At 43.8% G+C, this 18,365-nt stretch overlaps 1 protein-coding gene across 1 annotated transcript in view; it reads left to right on the forward strand.

The window, feature by feature from the left end:
- LOC139375715 (complement C1q tumor necrosis factor-related protein 1-like) overlaps window positions 1-9,279 on the forward strand; it is a 15,046-nt gene extending 5,767 nt beyond the window's left edge. Inside the window, exons 2-4 of the mRNA XM_071117525.1 lie at window positions 7,051-7,298; window positions 7,564-7,700; window positions 8,341-9,279. Coding sequence (XP_070973626.1) covers window positions 7,051-7,298; window positions 7,564-7,700; window positions 8,341-8,891 — 936 coding nt within the window. The 3' untranslated portion in view covers window positions 8,892-9,279. The remainder of the gene's footprint in view (window positions 1-7,050; window positions 7,299-7,563; window positions 7,701-8,340) is intronic.
- The last annotated feature ends 9,086 nt before the right edge of the window (window positions 9,280-18,365 follow it).

The raw sequence follows: 18,365 nt of genomic DNA on the forward strand, positions 1-18,365 counted from the left end.
ATTTCGTGTTCAGTTATACTAAATTAACACAGACACTTACCACGCTGCGGTTTGGTCCGATCTTTCCTGTTCCTCAGATGAAGATCGTTACACTCTGTCTGTCCTGCGTTCCAAATGGCAAATTATTCCCTTTCTAGTCTGTACTGCACTATGTAAGGAATAGGGCTCTGATTTAAACTAGTGCACTATGTAAAGAATAGGGCTCTGATCTAAACTAGTGCACTATATGGGGCATAGGGCTCTGATCTAAACTAGTGCACTATATGGGGCATAGGGCTCTGATCTAAACTAGTGCACTATATGGGGCATAGGGCTCTGATCTAAACTAGTGCACTATATGGGGCATAGGGCTCTGATCTAAACTAGTGCACTATATGGGGCATAGGGCTCTGATCTAAACTAGTGCACTATGTAGGGAATAGGGCTCTGATCTAAACTAGTGCACTATGTAGGGAATAGGGCTCTGATCTAAACTAGTGCACTATGTAGGGAATAGGGCTCTGATCTAAACTAGTGCACTATATGGGGAATAGGGCTCTGATCTAAACTAGTGCACTATATGGGGCATAGGGCTCTGATCTAAACTAGTGCACTATGTAGGGAATAGGGCTCTGATCTAACCTAGTGCACTATGTAGGGAATAGGGCTCTGATCTAAACTAGTGCACTATATGGGGAATAGGGCTCTGATCTAAACTAGTGCACTATATGGGGCATAGGGCTCTGATCTAAACTAGTGCACTATGTAGGGAATAGGGCTCTGATCTAAACTAGTGCACTATGTAGGGAATAGGGCTCTGATCTAAACTAGTGCACTATATGGGGCATAGGGCTCTGATCTAAACTAGTGCACTATGTAGGGAATAGGGCTCTGATCTAAACTAGTGCACTATATGGGGAATAGGGTGCCATGTGGGACGTACGGTAGTGTTTGTTTGATTTACCACCACATTGGTTCACAGATATGCTAGACAGCACAGGCTTTTGCTCAATGGTCAAGTCTGGGTGCTGTTTTATCTGGTCTCAGCCTGATGACCTAGAGGCTGGAGAGGGAGTCTACCTGACAGGAACACTGTTTTATCGGGTCTCAGCCTGATGACCTAAAACAGGTTAATAACTGCTGTGATGCTAGTAATTACCTTGATACGGAGAGAGGAGAGTTAATGGTGATTATAGACTTTAGGGTGATACGATCTCCTAATTGGAGAAGAAACACAATCAAGCCCTACCAGTGCACTGAAAGGTTAATAAGTACTTTGATTATTCCCAGAGGAGATTCATAATAGAAGCAGACAGAAAGACACAAACACTGAGAGAGACCAAAAAAACGAAATGCTAGGAGCCATGTGGACATAAAACACTTGCCATGTAATTTCAGAACATTAGCTGACAGGCATCAAATTGTTCATATAGGTCTTTGGGCCAGTGCTGCACATTCCTCCTGGTCCTTATGTGAAAACAACATCTCATACACCATCAGTCAGCTGACTCTCTCTTATACTTTAGTCCTGATCTGAAGAGTAATTTTTAAAAATATTACTAGGCAAGTCAGTTAAAAACAAATTCTTATTTTCAATGATGGCCTAGGAACAGTGGGTTAACTACCTGTTCAAGGGCAGAATGACAGATTTGTTCCTTGTCAGCTCGGGGGTTTGAACTTGCAACCTTCCGGTTACTAGTTCAACGTTCAAACCACTAGGCTACCCTGCCGCCCCAAACATAACATTCCTCTCACACTTCTTCAGGGAGAGAGAGCAGTGACCTTTATTAACTTGACCTTTGATCTTCAAAACATATCTGATCGTCAGGGCGGTTCAAGGGAGTAATGTTATCAATACCTTAAAGACGTGCAAAGATCATCAAATTCTCCAGCATAATTTCTCTTGAGTTAGTCAAATCAACTCAAATCAACGTTTATTTGTCACATGCGCCGAATACAATGAAATGCTTACTTACAGGCCCTAACCAACAGTGCAATTTTTAAGTAAAAAAAATTGTATTAGGTTGACAATAGATAAGTAAAAAGAAACGAAAAAACAACAGTAAAAAGACAAAGAAAAATGAATAGCAGCGAGGCTATATACAGTAGAGAGGCTATATACAGTAGAGAGGCTATATACAGTAGAGAGGCTATATACAGTAGTGAGGCTATATACAGTAGCGAGACTATATACAGTAGAGAGGCTATATACAGTAGAGAGGCTATATACAGTAGAGAGGCTATATACAGTAGTGAGGCTATATACAGTAGCGAGACTATATACAGTAGAGAGGCTATATACAGTAGAGAGGCTATATACAGTAGAGAGGCTATATACAGTAGTGAGGCTATATACAGTAGCGAGACTATATACAGTAGAGAGGCTATATACAGTAGAGAGGCTATATACAGTAGAGAGGCTATATACAGCAGTGAGGCTATATACAGTAGAGAGGCTACATACAGTATAGAGGCTATATACAGTAGAGAGGCTATATACAGTAGAGAGGCTATATAAAGTATAGAGGCTATATACAGTAGCGAGACTATATACAGTAGAGAGGCTATATACAGTAGAGAGGCTATATACAGTAGAGAGGCTATATACAGTAGAGAGGTTATATACAGTAGCGAGACTGTATACAGTAGAGAGGCTATATACAGTAGAGAGGCTATATACAGTAGAGAGGCTATATACAGTAGCGAGGTTATATACAGTAGCGAGACTATATACAGTAGAGAGGCTATATACAGTAGAGAGGCTATATACAGTCGAGAGGCTATATACAGGCACCGGTTAGTCGGGCTGATTGAGGTAGTACTACATGAGGTATGGTTAAAGTGACTATGCATGTATGATAAACAGAGAGTATCAGCAGCGTAAAATAGGGGTTGGGGGGCACACAATGCAAATAGTCCGGGTAGCCATTTGATTACCTGTTCAGGACTCTTTTGGCTTGGGGGTAAAAACTGTTGAGAAGCCTTTTTGTCCTAGACTTGGCACTCCGGTACCGCTTTCCATGCGGTAGTAGAGAGAACAGTCCATGACTGGGGTGGCTGGGGTCCTTGACAATTTTTAGGGCCTTCCTCTGACACCGCCTGGTGTAGAGTTCCTGGATAATGGTGTTGATGTGAGCCATTACCAGCCTTTCAAAGCACTTCATGGCTATGGATGTGAGTGCTACGGGTCTGTAGTAATTTAGGCAGGTTGCCTTTGTGTTCTTGGGCACAGGGACTATGGTGGTCTGCTTGAAACATGTTGCTTGGCCCCAGTGATGTACTGGTACGTACGCACTACCCTCTGTAGTGCCTTGCGGTCGGAGGCCGAGCAGTTGCCGTACCAGGCAGTGATGCAACCAGTGCTCTCGATGTTGCAGCTGTAGAACTTTTTGAGGATCTGAGGACCCATGCCAAATCTTTTTAGTTTCCTGAAGGGGAATAGGCTTTGTCGTGCCCTCTTCACGACTGTCTAGGTGTGTTTGGACCATTATAGTTTGTTGGTGATGTGGACACCAAGGAACTTGAAGCTCTCAACCTGCTCCACTACAGCCCCGTATGGGCTGGGGGCGTGCTTGGTCCTCCTTATCCTGTATTCTACAATCATCTCCTTAGTCTTGCTTACATTGAGGGATAGGCTGTTATTCTGGCACCACCCGGCCAGGTCTCTGACCTCCTCCTTATAGGCTGTCTTGTAGTTGTTGGTGATATGGCCTACCACTTTTGTGTCAGCTGCAAACTTAATGATAGTGTTGGAGTCGTGCCTGGCCACGCAGTCGTGGGTGAACAGGGAGCACAGGAGGGGACTGAGCACGCACCCCTGAGAGGCTCCAATGTTGAGGATAAGTGTGGCAGATGTGTTGCTACCTACCCTCACCACCTGGGGGCGGCCCGTCAGGAAGTCTAGGATCCAGTTGCAGAGGGATCCTTAGCTTAGTGATGAGCTTTGAGGGTACTATGGTGTTGAACGCTGAGCTGTAGTCAACTAATAGCATTCTCACGTAGATGTTCCTTTTGTCCAGGTGGAAATGGGCAGTGTGGAGTGCAATAGAGATTGCGTCATCTGTGGATCTGTTTGGGCGGTATGGGAATTGGAGTGGGTCTAGGGTTTCTGGGATAATGGTGTTGATGTGAGCCATTACAGCCTTTCAAAGCACTTCATGGCTATGGATGTGAGTGCTACGGGTCTGTAGTAATTTAGGCAGGTTGCCTTTGTGTTCTTGGGCACAGGGACTATGGTGGTCTGCTTGAAACATGTTGGTATTACAGACTCAATCAGGGACATGTTGAAAATTTCAGGGAAGACACCTGCCAGGTGGTCAGCACATGCCCGGAGCACATGTCCTGGTAATCCGTCTGTCAACGCAGGCCTTGTGAATGTTGACCTGTTTAAAGGTCTTACTCACATCGGCTACGGAGAGCGTGATCGCCTCGAAGCGAGCATAGAAGAGATTTAGCTTGTCTGGTAGGCTTGTGTCACTGTGCAGCTCGCGGCTGTGCTTCCCTATGTAGTCTGTAATCGTTTGCAAGCCCTGCCACATAAGACAAGCGTTGGAGCCGGTGTTGTACAATTCAATCTTAGCCCTGTATTGGCGCTTTGTCTGGTTGATGGTTTGTTGGAGGGCATAGCAAGATTTCTTATGAGCTTCCGGGTTAGAGTTCCGCACCTTGAAAGCGGCAGCTCTACCCTTTAGTTTAGTGCGAATGTTGCCTGAAATCCATGGCTACATGTTGGGGTATGTACGTACAGTCACTGTGGGGACGACGTCCTCGATGCACTTATTGATAAAGTCAGTGACTGATGTTTTGTACTCCTCAATGCAATCTGAAGAATCCCGGAACATGTTCTAGTCTTTTATAGCAAAACAGTTCTGTAGGTTAGTATCTGCTTCATCTGACCACTTTTTTATAGACCGAGTCACTGGTGCTTCCTGCTTTAATTTTTGCTTGTAAGCAGGAATCAGGAGGACAGAATTGTGGTCAGATTTACCAAATGGAGGGTTAGGGAGAGCTTTGTACGCGTCTCTGTGTGTGGAGTACAGGTGATCTAGAATTGTTTTCTGTCTGGTTGCGCATTTAACATGTTGATAGAGATTAGGTAAAACTGATTAAAGTTTCCCTGCATTAAAGTCTCCGGCCACTAGGAGCGCCGCCTCTGGGTGAGTGGTTTCCTGTTTGCTTATTTCCTTATACAGCTGACTGAGTGCGGTCTTAGTGCCAGCATCCGCCTGTGGTGGTAAATAAACAGCCACGAAAAGTATAGCTGAAATCTCTCTTGGCAAATAGTGTGGTCTACAGTTTATCATAAGATACTCGTATATCGTATATCCTGCTAGCTGAATATCCATGTCATCATTCAGCCACGATTCTGTGAAACATAAGATGTTACAGTTTTTGATGTCCCGTTGATAGGATATTTGTGATCATACCTCGTCTATTTTATTGTCCAATGATTGTAAGTTGGCGAGTAAAATTGATGGTAACGGCAGCTTTCCCACTCGCCTTCTGCGGAGCCTTACGAGGCACCCCGCTCTGTGTCCTCTGTACCTGCATCTCTTCCCTCTTGTGAATAACGGGGATATCGGCCTTGTCGGCTGTTAGCAGTATATCCCGTGCGTCCTGCTTGTTGAATGAAAAACCCTTGTCTAATCCGTGGTGAGTGATCGCTGTCTTGATATCTAGAAGCTCTTTGTCTAATCAGTGGTGAGTGATCGCTGTCCTGATATCCAGAAGCTCTTTGTCTAATCCGAGGTGAGTGATCGCTGTCCTGATATCTAGAAGCTCTTTGTCTAATCAGAGGTGAGTGATCGCTGTCCTGATATCCAGAAACTCTTTGTCTAATCCGTGGTGAGTGATCGCTGTCCTGATATCAGAAGCTCTTTGTCTAATCCGAGGTGAGTGATCGCTGTCCTGATATCCAGAAGCTCTTTGTCTAATCCGAGGTGAGTGATCGCTGTCCTGATATCCAGAAGCTCTTTGTCTAATCCGAGGTGAGTGATCGCTGTCCTGATATCAGAAGCTCTTTGTCTAATCCGTGGTGAGTGATCGCTGTCCTGATATCCAGAAGCTCTTTTTTTGCCGTAAGATACGGTGGCAGAAACATTAAGTACAAAATAAGTTACAAATAACGTGATAAAAAAACACATAATAGCACAATTGGTTAGGCGGCTGCCATTTGGGTGTTAGTCTAATGTGTGAAATGAGTTAGTCTAATGTGTGAAATGAGTTAGTCTAATGTGTGAAATGAGTTAGTCTAATGTGTGAAATGAGTTAGTCTAATGTGTGAAATGAGTTAGTCTAATGTGTGAAATGAGTTCATCTAATGTGTGAAATGAGTTCGTCTAATGTGTGAAATGAGTTAGTCTAATGTGTGAAATGAGTTAGTTCAAAAAAATGTTTTGAGTGTTGTTTTTTACACTGATTAACAGTTTTACTCAGAGTCTGTCTCCATCTCAAATGGCACCCTATTCCCTACATAGTGCACTACTTTTGTCCGGAGCCCTGGTGAAACATATACTGTAGGTAGTAGGGTGACATTTGAGACGCACGCTCTGATGTTGTCATAACGAGGTGTCATCACCATCCTAGACATTTGGTTTATCCCACAAATACATTACAGCAGCAGGGCAAACCATTCTGTCTCCAGAGACACTGGGTCCTTCCCCAACTTGGCCCGTTATGTAGTAACCACTCTCCCAGAGAAAGAGAGCCATTCATAGTAAATCTAGAGTCCCAAAAACAACCATTATTAACAACATCTACGGGTGAATCTCAATTGTATTTTCATTGATTCCTCGCATCCTCTCTTCTCACTAGTTACCACAGCCACAAAGTCAAAATTGGCTATATTGTAAAAATTCATGAAAACTAAAAGTTAGGGTTAGGCATAAGGTTAGCAGTGTGGTTCGGGTAGTTTTAAAATCCGATTTTGAGGAAGAGTAGTTTTAGAAATAGGTGGGGTTTAGCCATAATACTTTGCTGTTGTGGTAACTAGTGATGACCATTCCTCACCCTATGAGCTCAATCACTTCCTGATCATGACCGATGTCACTTCCTGTTTCCTATTTCCTGAAGATGAAAGTGGGTGGTGGGCCTCCACCCTCTTCCCTGTGTGCGTGGGTGGTGCTGCTTATTTTGGTGGAGTCAGGTGAACCCTACCGGACCCCATACGACCAGGAACAAGGCCAGAACAGAGACAGGGACAGAGAGAGTACAGACTCCAGGACAGACACCAGGGACTACCACAGAGATGCCAGGCCAGACACCTGGGACTACCACAGAGATGCCAGGCCAGACACCTGGGACTACCACAGAGATGCCAGGTATTACTGCTATACAACATACTACCTAATAATACCCCTCCAAGTGGCACCCTATTCCCTATGTATATGTAGTGCATTAGACTTCTCTTAACCAGGGTCCCTATATAGAGCACTTCTCTTGACCAGGGTCCCTATATAGTACACTTCTCTTGACCAGGGTCCCTATATGGTGCGCTACTTTTGGCCCTGGTCAAGAGTGATGCACTAAATAGGGAGTTGGGGTGCCATTTGGGGTTGTGTCCGTTTACGTTGTTTTCTCTGCTAGCGAGGTGAGGGGTAAAGAGTGTCAGCGGTGCTGTGACCCTGGAGAAGAGGTCCGTACTCAGTCTGCCAACCCCCAGTACCCACAACTCTACCCACAGAACCAGGCGGTGCCACAGATCAACATAACCATCCTCAAAGGTAGGTGATGCCACAGATACTACTACATAGCAAATGGGTCTGCAGTTAGCGTTTGATCAACGTCTTGAATACTTGACCTATTTTTGACACAATTGGCTGAAAATGCTCAATGCTTTAGGAAGTTTGATTTCCCCATCTCTAGGAAATACTGATCACTTTTCAAACCAGCATATTGTGATTTACAAGTCTGATGTGGCCCATAAGTGATGATTTTCAGACCACAGGATCACTATATGCCACAACTGGTCATAAAGAGTATATTTCTCATTCAACCACTGAGGCAGTTATTTGGTGAAGACTTTAGCAATGAGAGGTATTGAATGCAACAATCATATCTCTGTCACTGACAAACACAATCATGGGTAGGTATCTCTCACATTAATTCGAAAAGCCTGCTGGGAAATATGCAGTTTTAAAACAACGCCCACTCCAAAAGAATGTAACAGGCTTTGGGCCAAAACTAGTTTTGAAACCAGTGGGTTAGGAGAGGGGATAACAGCTGTGGGTATTTGTATCTGCCACGTTGTATGTGGCAAAATCCTAATCGTCAGTTACTTGAGTACAGATACGCGGGGGAAACCATTGTGACCAGCAACTGACCTGAGGTCATTTCTATCATTTCTACTTTGTCCTTCTCTAGGTGAGAAGGGGGACAGCGGCCAGCGAGGACCCTACGGTAAATCTGGCAAGTCCGGCCAGTCCGGCCCTCGTGGGCCCAATGGCATCAAGGGCACCAAGGGGAGCATAGGGACCCCGGGTGACCCCTGCAAGGTCCAGTACGCTGCCTTCTCCGTGGGCCGCAAGAAGGCCATCCACTCCAACGACTACTACCAGACCTTAGTGTTCGACACTGAGCTCGTCAACCTCTACGGACACTTCAACATGTTCACCGGCAAGTTCTACTGCTACGTGCCGGGAATCTACTACTTCAGCCTGAACGTGCACACGTGGAACCAGAAGGAGACGTACGTGCACGTGATGCATAACGAGAGAGAGGTGGTGATCCTGTACGCCCAGTCCAGTGACCGGAGCATCATGCAGAGCCAGAGCCTGATGCTAGAGCTGGAGAGAGAGGACCAGGTGTGGGTCCGGCTGTTCAAAGGAGAGAGGGAGAACGCCATCTTCAGCGATGACTTTGATACCTACATCACCTTCAATGGACACCTTATCAAGCCCAAGAGCGAGGGGTAGGGGGAAGGGGTCGGTTGGGGCTGTGTCCCAAATGGCACCCTATTAGCTGTATAGTCCACTACATAGGGAACGGGATCCCACTTGGGACGCATCCTAGAGGGGTTGTGGGCTTGTATGATGGACCAGTGTGACGCGAGAAGGAGACCAAAGTTCCCAGTTCATAGAAGAATATCTTAACTTTCTTTTTGTGTCTTTATGTGTGTTATTATTGTATTTTAATCCAGATATCAAGAGAGACATTGACTTACTTTGAGAAGTAAACCAAGCCACTTGTTAATTTGACAAAAACATGTTGCACACACAGCCTGATGAAGATTGATGATCGGTTGGAGGTTTTGTCAGGAAACAGCCAAACAGAATCAATTCAAGATGGCCACTGTTCAAGATGTTCAACAGAGCGGAGAAAAATTATCCTCAGGGTAGGGACGTCCCAAGGAGCCCACTAACCATGTTCAAAGTGCCTTGATTGCGTGAAGCATCGTCTTACAGTACTGCTTTCAATTTTGGCCAGTAAATCTAAAAAATTACACTTTGACTCCCTACAACACTCAGGGTGCATCCCAAACGGCACCATATTCCCTATTTAGACACATAAGGTTCTGGTAAAAAAATGGTGCACTAAATACAGAATACCGCTACGGTGGTATTTGGGACGCAGAGCCTTTATGAATCATGTATGTTGTGTGATGCAAAGTATTATGATTCGAATCAACTTTGCACCCAGATAAACTGTATGTTTTAAGAGCACTCCTCTGTCACGGTCCTCGTAACCAGGAGACCAAGGCGCAGCTTGATCAGAATACAGTCTTCTTTTATTAAAACAAAGAACACTTAGACAAACTAACTTGACACTATAAACTAGTGCTGACATGCAACTACACATAAACAACAACCCACAAAATACCCTAGGACTATGGCTACATAAATATGGTCCCCAATCAGAGACAACGATAAACATCTGCCTCTGATTTTTTTTTTTTTTTTTTTTTTTTTTTTTTTTTTTTTTTTTTTTTTTTACCTTTATTTAACCAGGCAAGTCAGTTAAGAACAAATTCTTATTTTCAATGACGGCCTGGGAACAGTGGGTTAACTGCCTGTTCAGGGGCAGAACGACAGATTTGTACCTTGTCAGCTCGGGGGTTTGAACTCGCAACCTTCCGGTTACTAGTCCAACGCTCTAACCACTAGGCTACCCTGCCGCCCCCAATCTAGGCTACCATAGACATACCATAGACATATAAACACCTAGATATATAAACAACTCTAGATATACAAAAAACCCTAGACATACAAAAACCCCTAGACATACAAAACACCCTAGACAATACAAAAACTACACATACAACCCTCGTCACACACTGACCTAACCAAAATAATAAAGACAACAAAGATAACTAAGGTCAGGGTGTGACATCATAGCTTTCAGATGTAGAGACAGATCATATTTGTTTGAGTTAGACATAGATTAGACATATTACACTGTGAACACATCCATTTCAATGTCAATATATCTTTATTGTCAATTTTAACTCAATAGATCTTTATTGTCCCCAGTGTAAAACAGTTGTATACATAGATATCATAAAACATGTCATACAATGACCTAGACTAGATAAAGTAACAGGACCTAGACTAGATAAAGTAACAGGACCTGGACTAGATAAAGTAACAGGACCTGGACTAGATGAAGTAACAGGACCTAGACTAGATAAAGTAACAGGACCTAGACTAGATAAAGTAACAGGACCTGGACTAGATGAAGTAACAGGACCTAGACTAGATAAAGTAACAGGACCTAGACTAGATAAAGTAACAGGACCTGGACTAGATGAAGTAACAGGACCTAGACTAGATAAAGTAACAGGACCTAGACTAGATAAAGTAACAGGACCTGGACTAGATGAAGTAACAGGACCTGGACTAGATAAAGTAACAGGACCTAGACTAGATAAAGTAACAGGACCTGGACTAGATGAAGTAACAGGACCTGGACTAGATAAAGCAACAGGACCTAAACTAGATAAAGTAACAGGACCTGGACTAGATGAAGTAACAGGACCTAGACTAGATAAAGTAACAGGACCTGGACTAGATAAAGTAACAGGACCTGGACTAGATAAAGCAACAGGACCTAAACTAGATAAAGTAACAGGACCTAGACTAGATAAAGCAACAGGACCTGGACTAGATAAAGTAACAGGACCTAGACTAGATAAAGTAACAGGACCTGGACTAGATAAAGTAACAGGACCTAGACTAGATAAAGTAACAGGACCTGGACTAGATAAAGTAACAGGACCTAGACTAGATAAAGTAACAGGACCTAGACTAGATAAAGTAACAGGACCTAGACTAGATAAAGTAACAGGACCTAGACTAGATAAAGTAACAGGACCTGGACTATATAAAGTAACAGGACCTGGACTAGATAAAGTAACAGGACCTGGACTAGATAAAGTAACAGGACCTAGACTAGATAAAGCAACAGGACCTGGACTAGATAAAGAAACAGGACCTAGACTAGATAAAGAAACAGGACCTAGACTAGATAAAGTAACAGGACCTGGACTAGATAAAGTAACAGGACCTAGACTAGATAAAGCAACAGGACCTAGACTAGATAAAGTAACAGGACCTGGACTAGATAAAGTAACAGGACCTAGACTAGATAAAGCAACAGGACCTAGACTAGATAAAGAAACAGGACCTAGACTAGATAAAGTAACAGGACCTGGACTAGATAAAGAAACAGGACCTAGACTAGATAAAGTAACAGGAACTGGACTAGATAAAGTAACAGGACCTAGACTAGATAAAGCAACAGGACCTAGACTAGATAAATAAACAGGACCTAGACTAGATAAAGTAACAGGACCTGGACTAGATAAAGTAACAGGACCTAGACTAGATAAAGCAACAGAACCTGGACTAGATAAAGAAACAGGACCAAGACTAGATAAAGTAACAGGACCTGGACTAGATAAAGTAACAGGACCTAGACTAGATAAAGTAACAGGACCTAGACTAGATAAAGTAACAGGACCTGGACTAGATAAAGTAACAGGACCTAGACTAGATAAAGTAACAGGACCTAGACTAGATAAAGTAACAGGACCTAGACTAGATAAAGTAACAGGACCTGGACTAGATAAAGTAACAGGACCTGGACTATATAAAGTAACAGGACCTGGACTAGATAAAGTAACAGGACCTGGACTAGATAAAGTAACAGGACCTAGACTAGATAAAGCAACAGGACCTGGACTAGATAAAGAAACAGGACCTAGACTAGATAAAGAAACAGGACCTAGACTAGATAAAGTAACAGGACCTGGACTAGATAAAGTAACAGGACCTAGACTAGATAAAGCAACAGGACCTAGACTAGATAAAGTAACAGGACCTGGACTAGATAAAGTAACAGGACCTAGACTAGATAAAGCAACAGGACCTAGACTAGATAAAGAAACAGGACCTAGACTAGATAAAGTAACAGGACCTGGACTAGATAAAGAAACAGGACCTAGACTAGATAAAGTAACAGGACCTGGACTAGATAAAGTAACAGGACCTAGACTAGATAAAGCAACAGGACCTAGACTAGATAAATAAACAGGACCTAGACTAGATAAAGTAACAGGACCTGGACTAGATAAAGTAACAGGACCTAGACTAGATAAAGCAACAGAACCTGGACTAGATAAAGAAACAGGACCAAGACTAGATAAAGTAACAGGACCTGGACTAGATAAAGTAACAGGACCTAGACTAGATAAAGTAACAGAACCTAGACTAGATAAAGCAACAGGTGCTTAAATGGTCTTCATATGAACTAGACAAAGCATGTCTGTACATTCACTCACTTAGTTGCATTCTGGTTGTTTGGTGACTGTGGACATTCAAACCATGTAAGAAAACTGTATCTGTAGGTTTAGGTTATAGTACTAGGGTGGTGTTGCCCTTCTTTGAAATATGAAATGAGAAACCCAGGACTAATATTGACAATGGGATGCATCCTAAATGGCACCCTAATCCTTGGACAGTGTACTACTTCTGACCAGAGCTCTATGGGCTGTGGTAAAAAGTAGTGCATGACATAGGGAATAGGGTGTCATTTAGGGTGCAGGCAATATTCTTTCATTGTGAATGTAACCTACCATGTATAATACAACAATAGGACCAGCTGTACTGAACGTGAGCTGCAAAATCCAACACATACAGTAATTCCACATGGAGCTTTTCCTTTTTAAATGGTGTTGTTTGGATAAAAGAAACAATGCATACAGTATATATTGTATTGTATTTTGAAAAGTGTTTGAAATATAATGATATGCTTTTTATTATTGTTAAATATTATAATGTCAAGTGTAACATCAGTGGTGAAAAAAAAATATACCAAAATCATATCAAGTTTGACAAAAAAACATTTTATATATTTTTGTTGTTGCCACAATCCAGTATTCACTTTCCATGAAACCTCAAATCATTTAGTATGTCAAGGATGGTTTCCCAATATTCTGTTTATACAAGTTGATGACAGCCAATCAGATGAAGAAGTCCCTAGAGCTCAGTATTAGCCTCCAAGGCCAGGGCCCCATTCCAGACCAAACCCTCACACCCTATTCATGGGTCCTAGTTGTGCCTTGTTCCAAAACCAAACCCTCACACCCTATCCATGGGTCCTAGTTGGGCCTTGTTCCAAAACCAAACCCTCACACCCTATCCACGGGTCCTACTTGACTTCCCCTCATGGCTTTTGAATGACAGGTCATTGTAGGTCAAGTAATTTATACTGAACAAAAATATAAATGTAACATGCAACAATTTAAAATATGTTTCTACAGTTCATATAAGGAAATCAGTCAATTGAAATAAATGTAATCTGTGGATTTCACATGACTGGGCAGGGGTGCAGCCATGGGTGGGCCTGGGAGGGCTCAGGCCCACCCACTGGGGAGCCAGAACCAGCCAATCAGAATGAGTTTTTCCCTATAAAAGGGCTTTATTTCAGACAGAAATACTCCTCAGTTTCATCAGCTGTCCAGGTGGCTGGTCTCAGATGATCCCGCGGGGGAAGAAGCCAGATGTGGAGGTCTTGGGCTGACAGTGACACATGGTCTGCGGTTGAGAGGCTGGTGGGACATACTGCCAAATTCTCTAAAAGGATGTTTGTCGGCGGCTTATGGTAGAGACCTGAACATGAAATCTCTGGCAACAGCTCTGGCGGACATTCCTGCAGTCAGCATGCTCCCTCAAAACTTGAGACATCTGCAGGATTGTGTTGTCTGACAAAACTGCACATTTAAGAGTGGCCTTTTATTGTTCCCAGCACAAGGTGCATCTGTGTAATGATCATGGTGATTAATCATCTTCTTGATATGCCACACCTGTCAGGAGGATGGATTATCTTGACAAATAATAAACAAATTCACTAACAGGGATGTAAACAAACTTGTTTATATGTTTATATTTTTGTTCAGTATAAGTGAAACTCCAGGGGTTTTTCCCCAATCACATGTCCTGACTAGAAAAAACGTTCCTAATTAATTACTTATTTTTCTGGACAGGTAACAGGGTCCAGACAAAGTCATCCAACCCTTTTCGATGAGCTAAAATGGAAGTAAAAAAGGATGTGGACAGGAGGGCCAGGAAATACTTACCCAAGACCAGAAATGACAGGAAACTGTTTTAGTGCCTGCAGATGTACATATTTGACGTACTGTCAGTGAAAGCTGTCTACTGTTTACTTTCTTTTAATTGAACCTTTTATTCATTCAGGCTAGTCAATTAAGGACAAAATCTTATTTACAATGACGACCTGGCAGCCACTACAGTATGGATTGTTTGAAAAGTAGTTTTGATATATAAAGATTAGGATGAGAACGTATATGGTTCATATTCATTAAAAATACAACGAAGAAATGCTCTGTTGTTTGTTTGAGTGACAGGGAGGTTGAGAGAATGCATGAGAGAAATGGTATCCTTGCATGCTTATTTAGCGGTGTGTGTGTGTGTGTGTGTGAGCCTGTCTTGTATGGGGTGTGTCTCTAATTCCCCTGGGTATTTTATGGTGTGCACCTGCCAAGCTCTCTCAGTGGACACAGTGGAATGTGCTGGGTAGATCAGAGCGCTCCAACCCAGACCCAACCTAGAGACGGAGACAGCAAATATTATGCCTCTGTCTTTCTCTCTGTAGTTACTGTGCTCTCCCTCTGCCTCTCTTAGGCTTTTTGGGTATGTGAAATTTCAACAATTTAGTATGCTTTAAATGCAAGGATTAACTGATTAATAACATTTTCCCTTTTATTTCAAGATTGAAAGATATAATAACACAATGTCACGGACCGAGCTAGCCATTAAGGTCCCTTAATGCTCAAATTAGATTCAGTGGCTGATTAATTATGTTTGACATCATATTCGCTAAATCCTTAATACATACATATTTTGTCTGTGCCAGTGGCTAACCACTCCCCTTGAGCAGTTTGTATTTTATTGAGACATCTTCAAGGGGAACATAATTTGTGCTTTATTGTGCGTTATTCACCTTGGGTGAGAACTATTTGCATGCATTGAGTCAGACAACTTGTGATGTCTAATTTCCGAAGGCCTTTTCTTTTTAGCATGTGAACAGTATGAGTACTCAGAGCCACTGTTCTGGCCTTTTGGTCGTCCAGTCGTGAGACCCCGTTTTGTACCAGCCTTGGTGGAAGGATGGGTAACAGCTGTAGGCTGACAGGATCTCATAGGGCCTGGTCATCTGGCAGCTCTTCGGAGTGCTGCTGCTCTGTTGGCCGCTGGGCTGATGTGAGACTTCGCAAAGCAATGGATGGCTGACACAAGCCTTGATGGATTGTAATGGATGGCTGACACAAGCCTTGATGGATTGTAATGGATGGCTGACACAAGCCTTGATGGATTGTAATGGATGGCTGACACAAGCCTTGATGGATTGTAATGGATGGCTGACACAAGCCTTGATGGACTGTAATGGATGGCTGACACAAGCCTTGATGGATTGTAATGGACGGCTGACACAAGCCTTGATGGATTGTAATGGACGGCTGACACAAGCCTTGATGGATTGTAATGGATGGCTGACACAAGCCTTGATGGATTGTAATGGACGGCTGACACAAGCCTTGATGGATTGTAATGGATGGCTGACACAAGCCTTGATGGATTGTAATGGATGGCTGACACAAGCCTTGATGGATTGTAATGGACGGCTGACACAAGCCTTGATGGATTGTAATGGATGGCTGACACAAGCCTTGATGGATTGTAATGGACGGCTGACACAAGCCTTGATGGATTGTAATGGATGGCTGACACAAGCCTTGATGGATTGTAATGGATGGCTGACACAAGCCTTGATGGATTGTAATGGACGGCTGACACAAGCCTTGATGGATTGTAATGGATGGCTGACACAAGCCTTGATGGATTGTAATGGATGGCTGACACAAGCCTTGATGGATTGTAATGGATGGCTGACACAAGCCTTGATGGATTGTAATGGATGGCTGACACAAGCCTTGATGGATTGTAATGGATGGCTGACACAAGCCTTGATGGATTGTAATGGATGGCTGACACAAGCCTTGATGGATTGTAATGGACGGCTGACACAAGCCTTGATGGATTGTAATGGACGGCTGACACAAGCCTTGATGGATTGTAATGGACGGCTGAATCCAAAGTTCTGCACCACTGCAGCGTGGTGCTTTCACAGTGCTCCTGTACGGCCTACTGGGCAGGTACACAGCTCCACCTCCATATCAACTGTGTAAACAGTGTCTGGAGAGATGCCCTTCACACTAACCATCTTCTATTCAATCTAGGATATTACATCAAAATGTATATAAGAAGATATCAATAAAATGAGGTGAGATATGCATAAGGCGGGTTGATAGTAATATGCTTGTATTTACCTGGCAGATGTCTGACCCATTAAAGATCGCTCTTCAAAGCAAGGAATCTAGACTTCTGGAAAGACTCCCAACATCCACATGCCACGTCTGTCACCGTGGCTTCAGAGTAGGTCTCCAAGCGGGATGTGGGGAGATCAAACAGCTGCGGCAGGTTGAAGGCGTTGGTCCTCTGGAGGATTGTGTCTTTCAGGACTCTCATGGCAGCTTCCACGTAGTCGCTGGTGTCATTCCCACGGGTCCTCTCTGAAACCCAGGGCCCAACACTCCCTATGACCATATCGTTTCTCCAGGTAAGCATGTCCTCTCTGAAACCCAGGGCACAACACTCCCTACAACCATATCGTTTCTCCAGGTAAGCATGTCCTCTCTGAAACCCAGGGACCAACACTCCCTACGACCATATCGTTTCTCCAGGTAAGCATGTCCTCTCTGAAACTCAGAGCCCAACACTCCCTATGACCATATCCTTTCTCCAGGTAAGCATGTCCTCTCTGAAACCCAGGGCCCAACACTCCCTACGACCATATCGTTTCTCCAGGTAAACATGTCCTCTCTGAAACCCAGGGCCCAACACTCCCTATGACCATATCGTTTCTCCAGGTAAGCATGTCCTCTCTGAAACCCAGGGCCCAACACTCGCTACGTCCATATCGTTTCTCCAGGTAAGCATGTCCTCTCTGAAACCCAGGGCCCAACACTCCCTATGACCATATCGTTTCTCCAGGTAAGCATGTCCTCTCTGAAACCCAGGGCCCAACACTCCCTACGACCATATTGTTTCTCCAGGTAAGCATGTCCTCTCTGAAACCCAGGGCCCAACACTCCCTACGACCATATCGTTTCTCCAGGTAAACATGTCCTCTCTGAAACCCAGGGCCCAACACTCCCTACGACCATATCGTTTCTCCAGGTAAGCATGTCCTCTCTGAAACCCAGGGCACAACACTCCCTACAACCATATCGTTTCTCCAGGTAAGCATGTCCTCTCTGAAACCCAGGGACCAACACTCCCTACGACCATATCGTTTCTCCAGGTAAGCATGTCCTCTCTGAAACTCAGAGCCCAACACTCCCTATGACCATATCCTTTCTCCAGGTAAGCATGTCCTCTCTGAAACCCAGGGCCCAACACTCCCTACGACCATATCGTTTCTCCAGGTAAACATGTCCTCTCTGAAACCCAGGGCCCAACACTCCCTATGACCATATCGTTTCTCCAGGTAAGCATGTCCTCTCTGAAACCCAGGGCCCAACACTCCCTATGACCATATCGTTTCTCCAGGTAAACGTGTCCTCTCTGAAACCCAGGGCCCAACACTCCCTACGACCATATCGTTTCTCCAGGTAAACATGTCCTCTCTGAAACCCAGGGCCCAACACTCCCTACGACCATATCGTTTCTCCAGGTAAACATGTCCTCTCTGAAACACAGGGCCCAACACTCCCTACGACCATATCGTTTCTCCAGGTAAGCATGTCCTCTCTGAAACACAGGGCCCAACACTCCCTACGACCATATCGTTTCTCCAGGTAAGCATGTCCT

Source organism: Oncorhynchus clarkii, chromosome 20, assembly GCF_045791955.1.
Source record: "Oncorhynchus clarkii lewisi isolate Uvic-CL-2024 chromosome 20, UVic_Ocla_1.0, whole genome shotgun sequence".
NCBI lineage: Eukaryota > Metazoa > Chordata > Actinopteri > Salmoniformes > Salmonidae > Oncorhynchus > Oncorhynchus clarkii.